Raw genomic sequence first — 6,022 nt, 5'->3', positions numbered from 1 at the left:
CCTCTGTCCCTGCCCACCTGCTTGGCTAGATCCGCTCCTCTAACAGGGGAGTGACTGGGGATCAGCCAGGCTTTCACAGCACAGGCCTCTCCTCCACTCCTTTACACTCCCTCCCTCCCTCTCTCTCTCTCCCCCCTCTCTGCCCGCATCCCAGCAGCCCACCGCGTTACAGAAGAAATCCACTCCAATTGGGTTTCTATGGTGCTCTGCTGGGAGCTGTCACAACGTGTCTGAGTCTGCCTGTTCTCATTGCTCAGGCCTGGCTCTGGTTTCGATTGATGCGAAGACCTGAATGTCATTATCTAAATGAGAGTCGATATGTACCGTCTTCGATATGAAAAATAAATAATTTCCCATCTAGCTTGCAGTAGTTCTGTTTTACAGGGGAAAGAGGGGAAAATAGGTGAAACCCAGAGAAGGTGGGTGGAGAGAAAGAGACTGACCGTTTCCCATGTCATATCTGTCAGCTTGTAAAGGAAGAAAGAGACTGACATTTTCCCATGTCATATCTGTCAGCTTGTAAAGGAAGAAACAGACGGACCTTTTCCCATGTCATATCTGTCAGCTTGTAAAGGAAGAAACAGACGGACCTTTTCCCATGTCATATCTGTCAGCTTGTAAAGGAAGAAAGAGACTGACCTTTTCCATGTCATATCTGTCAGCTTGTAAAGGAAGAAAGAGACTGACCTTTTCCATGTCATATCTGTCAGCTTGTAAAGGAAGAAACAGACGGACCTTTTCCCATGTCATATCTGTCAGCTTGTAAAGGAAGAAAGAGACTGACCTTTTCCCATGTCATATATGTCAGCTTGTAAAGGAAGAAACAGACTGACCTTTTCCATGTCATATCTGTCAGCTTGTAAAGGAAGAAAGAGACTGACCTTTTCCCATGTCATATATGTCAGCTTGTAAAGGAAGAAACAGACTGACCTTTTCAATGTCATATCTGTCAGCTTGTAAAGGAAGAAACAGACAGACCTTTTCCCATGTCATATCTGTCAGCTTGTAAAGGAAGAAAGAGACTGACCTTTTCCCATGTCATATATGTCAGCTTGTAAAGGAAGAAACAGACTGACCTTTTCCCATGTCATATCTGTCAGCTTGTAAAGGAAGAAAGAGAGAGAGGAATAAGGTTTATAGATGTCTCATGGTCCTGATAACCAGAAGGGTCCAGAACACTTAACCCAGATAGAGTCTCCACATGTAACACACACACACACACACACTCTACGTCCACCCACTGCAGGCAGTTCTGCCCTGTCACTCAGAGAGCTGGGAGAACAGAGGTCAAGATAGCTCTTAATGGCTGCAGCAGAGGAGAGGAGAGTCTGGTCATCTCACACAGTAGAGGCTCAGAGGGTCAACCAACCGGCCAATTAGACAGCTACCTATCCAATTCCCCCGCCTCTCCCTCCCCTTCCCCCACCTTCTCCCATCCTCTCTCTCTAGTCTAATGGTCCTGGTCCACAGGCCAGCAAGATACTTTCTCTCTCTAGTCTAATGGTCCTGGTCCACAGGCCAGCAAGATACTTTCTCTCTAGTCTAATGGTCCTGGTCCACAGGCCAGCAAGATACTTTCTCTCTCTAGTCTAATGGTCCTGGTACATAGGCCAGCAAGATACTTTCTCTCTCTAGTCTACACCCATGTAGTCACAGTCTTTCGTTTTTCTCCCGAGCACACACACTCACAGACAGACATCTAATTGCTGGGTTAGCCTGTGGACTTCCCCTGGAGCCGGGCTGTGACCGCTGCTTCACAGGGCCGCTTGGCGCTGCAAGCCGCCGGCCCAGGGGCCCACATGCCTACACTGGGGGGGAAGCTGTGTGTGGCAGCCTGGCTGGCTGGCAGGGTGTCTCTCTACTAGCTGCTTCTCTGCTGCCAGCCTCTAGCCCCATTACCCCATAGGCCCTCTGTGTTCTGTGCTCTGGTCCCAGGGGAGGCTGGGTCTGGGATGGACGCGGCACGGCGAGGCCTACAATTAGGTATGTGGTGGTAATGATAGGGTCGTGTGCGTGGAGCAGCTGCTCAGATCAGCACCCTCCCTTCCCTGTGATGGGCGGGCGATGGCGGCGACGGCTCATGATGCCCGACTGAGGAGATGCCCGCAGCTGCTGCCCCCCATGCGCACTGCAGAGAGAGCCTGGCCAGTCTCTCACCAATACTGTCTGGCTGCAATCAGAACTGCACTGTCAGCGCTTGGGCCAAAGTCACTGGACTGTGCAGGCCAGCAGGGATCCCCACCCTTGCGATTCTTTGCACTCTTTGCTCCGACGTGATTGCATTGTCATTCCCAAAGAGCAGTTTCAGGTCAATGCAGAAAAACTTTCCATTTTAGACTAGCAGAAGAAAAATATTATTTGGACTGTTTAGGTTAAAAAAAATTGTCCAGAGGGGTTTAGGATTTAATCTATGTTTAAGCTGACCTTTATCTTAATGTTGTTGAATCGTTTTTTAGGGTGGGCAATATAACAGCATTACTTTATAATTTTGTATGCAAAAGTATATTACAGTAGCATAAGAAGTGTATTACAGTAGAATAAGAAGTGTATTACAGTAGCATAATAAGTGCATTACAGTAGCATAAGAAGTATATTACAGTAGTATAAGAAGTGTATTACAGTAGAATAATAAGTGTATTACAGTAGGATAAGAAGTGTATTACAGTAGGATAAGAAGTGTATTACAGTAGAATAAGAAGTGTATTACAGTAGGATAAGAAGTGTATTACAGTAGGATAAGAAGTGTATTACAGTAGAATAAGAAGTGTATTACATTAGCATAAGGAGTGTATTACAGTAGGATAAGAAGGGTATTACAGTAGAATAATAAGTGTATTACAGTAGGATAAGAAGTGTATTACAGTAGCATAAGAAGTGTATTACAGTAGGATAAGAAGTGTATTACAGTAGGATAGGAAATGTATTACAGTAGCATTAGAAGTGTATTACAGTAGGATAGGAAGTGTATTGCAGTAGGATAAGAAGTGTATTACAGTAGCATAAGAAGTGTATTACAGTAGAATAAGAAGTGTATTACAGTAGCATAAGAAGTGTATTACAGTAGGATAAGAAGTGTATTACAGTAGCATAAGAAGTGTATTACAGTAGCATAAGAAGTGTATTACAGTAGCATAAGAAATGTATTACAGTAGAATAATAAGTGTATTACAGTAGGATAAGAAGTGTATTACAGTTGGATAAGAAGTGCTACTGTAACCCCCCCGTCACCCTCCACGCCGGCCACATCAACTCCGAGCCCCACCCGATACCTGATTCTTCTTCGTATCCCGACCCACCCACATAGAATTGTTCCGAGAGCCAATCTGTGACCCGCCAAATAACATCAATGTATTTAAGAGTTTTTGTGAGGCTAGTAGTAGGGCTATTACTCCCCTCTCTGCATGAATTAATTTGTCTGCATGTCTATTCATTGATAAAAGGAAACCATGCCATGAATTATTGTGTGTGTGTGTGTGTGTGTGTGTGTGTGTGTGTGTGTGTGTGTGTGTGTGTGTGTGTGTGTGTGTGTGTGTGTGTGTGTGTGTGTGTGTGTGTGTGTGTGTGTATCATACCTATGTAGTTTGGGGGGCAGAAGCAGGTATAGTTGTTTATGCTGTCCACACAGGTAGAGTTGTTCTCACAGTCATTGCCCTCACAGTCGTCAGGGTTCACCTCACACTGCAGACCCTCGTACCCAGGAGGACACGTACAGCTGGGGAGGAGAGAGACAGGATAGCAGTCACAGATAGTTAGTTAGGGAATAAGGAATAGGGTGACATTTCAGACACTGCCAGAGTCATGGAAGCATACTGGTTTTCATTCCACTTCACTTCAAATTCACGCTCCAGATGCCCTCTGCTCTGTGGCCCTGGACCCTCTATTAGGGACTAATGGCCTTTGAAAGCCTAAGACCTGTGCTTTAATGTGAATAACAACAAAGGTAGAACTCCAGTGACATTTGAAAATGTAATATAAATCAGGTCTGTCTGTGAATTCAATAACTCAAATTAGACGTAGGTCCCTATAAGATCCTATGTGGAAGGGCATTCATCAAGCTATACCTAAATGTTGTGTGGAATCGGTAGACCGTTTGACTCTGGCATCACACTGGCTCTGTCCCTCGCTCTCGCGCTTTCTTTATTTTCCTTTATTCTCTCTCTCTCTGTGGTTACGCCTGCCTTCCCTAGCTGGCCTGGCTGTGCTGTGCGGGCGGGGTGGCACAGGGTTGGCATCATGGGTGCGGCGTGGCGAGCAGGCAGGCGCGCGGGCAGAGAGAGGAGAGATAAGCGTCACTGGTGAGACGGGTAGCTTTATCAAATGCCTGTTTTCCTTTGAATGCCAGCGGCTGCTGATTGAACATGACCCTGAGGAGACGAGCGCATGTGATTTCCTTCAGCAGTTTCTCCAGAGTCACTGACTGGGGGGCTGTAAGTAGAGAGGGGGATAGACAAAGCTCCTGTAAGAGGCCTCAAGGTTGCGATCCCCGGAAAGAGTGACATCATAGTGACTCAAGGAGATTGACCTTTGTGTCGGTGCATAGCGAGAACAGATACAGGCTTGGTAGTGAGGTCCTGCTGTAAAGCCTTAATCTGCAATATCTAGAGGCTGAGGAGAGATCCCACATGTGGATCATTGATGAGGCAGAGAGCTGGGGTAGACCTGGGGTTAGTTGGTGTTTGAAGGCCAAACAATGAACAATGAAATAGAGAGGAGAGAGTGGCAGTGGTCTGGCCCCAAGCCTGATGAGGAACAACACCACCATGGACCATGGGCTCTCACAGAATCACTCACACACTGGAACACCACCACCATGGCCATGGACCATGGGCTCTCAAAGAATCACTCACACACTGGAACACCAGCATGGACCATGGACCATGGGCTCTCACAGAGTCACACACACACTGGAACAACACCATCATGGACCATGTGCTCTCACAGAGTCACTCACACACTGGAACAACACTGCCAAGTCATGGACCATGGGCTCTCACAGAGTCACTAACACACTGGAACAACACTGCCAAGTCATGGACCATGTGCTCTCACAGAGTCACTCACACACTGGAACAACACTGCCAAGTCATGGACCATGTGCTCTCACAGAGTCACTAACACACTGGAATAACACTGCCAAGTCATGGACCATGGGCTCTCACAGAGTCACTAACACACTGGAATAACACTGCCAAGTCATGGACCATGTGCTCTCACAGAGTCACTCACACACTGGAACAACACTGCCAAGTCATGGACCATGGGCTCTCACAGAGTCACTCACACACTGGAACAACACTGCCAAGTCATGGACCATGTGCTCTCACAGAGTCACTAACACACTGGAATAACACTGCCAAGTCATGGACCATGGGCTCTCACAGAGTCACTAACACACTGGAATAACACTGCCAAGTCATGGACCATGGGCTCTCACAGAGTCACTAACACACTGGAATAACACTGCCAAGTCATGGACCATGTGCTCTCACAGAGTCACTCACACACTGGAACAACACTGCCAAGTCATGGACCATGGGCTCTCACAGAGTCACTAACACACTGGAACAACACTGCCAAGTCATGGACCATGGGCTGTCACAGAGTCACTCACACACTGGAATAACACTGCCAAGTCATGGACCATGGGCTCTCACAGAGTCACTCACACACTGGAACAACACTGCCAAGTCATGGACCATGTGCTCTCACAGAGTCACTCACACACTGGAACAACACTGCCAAGTCATGGACCATGGGCTCTCACAGAGTCACTCACACACTGGAATAACACTGCCAAGTCATGGACCATGGGCTCTCACAGAGTCACTCACACACTGGAACAACACTGATGCCTGCATGTTACTCCTCTGTCTGTGCGCACTATATAGGGAATAGTGTGCCATTTCAGACGGCCTCTCTGTGTGGAGTGTGTCACGGTTTCGGCCGAGACTGCTCCTCCTCCTGGTTCGGGCAGGCAAAGGCGTTCGCCGTCCCCGGAGTACTAGCTGCCACCGTTGGATGT

General features: G+C 47.4%; 1 protein-coding gene across 1 annotated transcript in view; it reads right to left on the bottom strand.

Annotated features, from left to right (window-relative positions):
• The window catches only part of LOC123484205 (slit homolog 3 protein-like), a 346,208-nt gene that overhangs the window by 24,487 nt on the left and 315,699 nt on the right, over nucleotides 1-6,022 (bottom strand). Inside the window, 2 exon segments of the mRNA XM_045214275.1 lie at nucleotides 1,077-1,100; nucleotides 3,573-3,712. Coding sequence (XP_045070210.1) covers nucleotides 1,077-1,100; nucleotides 3,573-3,712 — 164 coding nt within the window.

Source organism: Coregonus clupeaformis, unplaced genomic scaffold, assembly GCF_020615455.1.
Source record: "Coregonus clupeaformis isolate EN_2021a unplaced genomic scaffold, ASM2061545v1 scaf0229, whole genome shotgun sequence".
NCBI classification, from domain to species: domain Eukaryota; kingdom Metazoa; phylum Chordata; class Actinopteri; order Salmoniformes; family Salmonidae; genus Coregonus; species Coregonus clupeaformis.
This window is presented reverse-complemented; position numbering and strand designations above follow the sequence as displayed.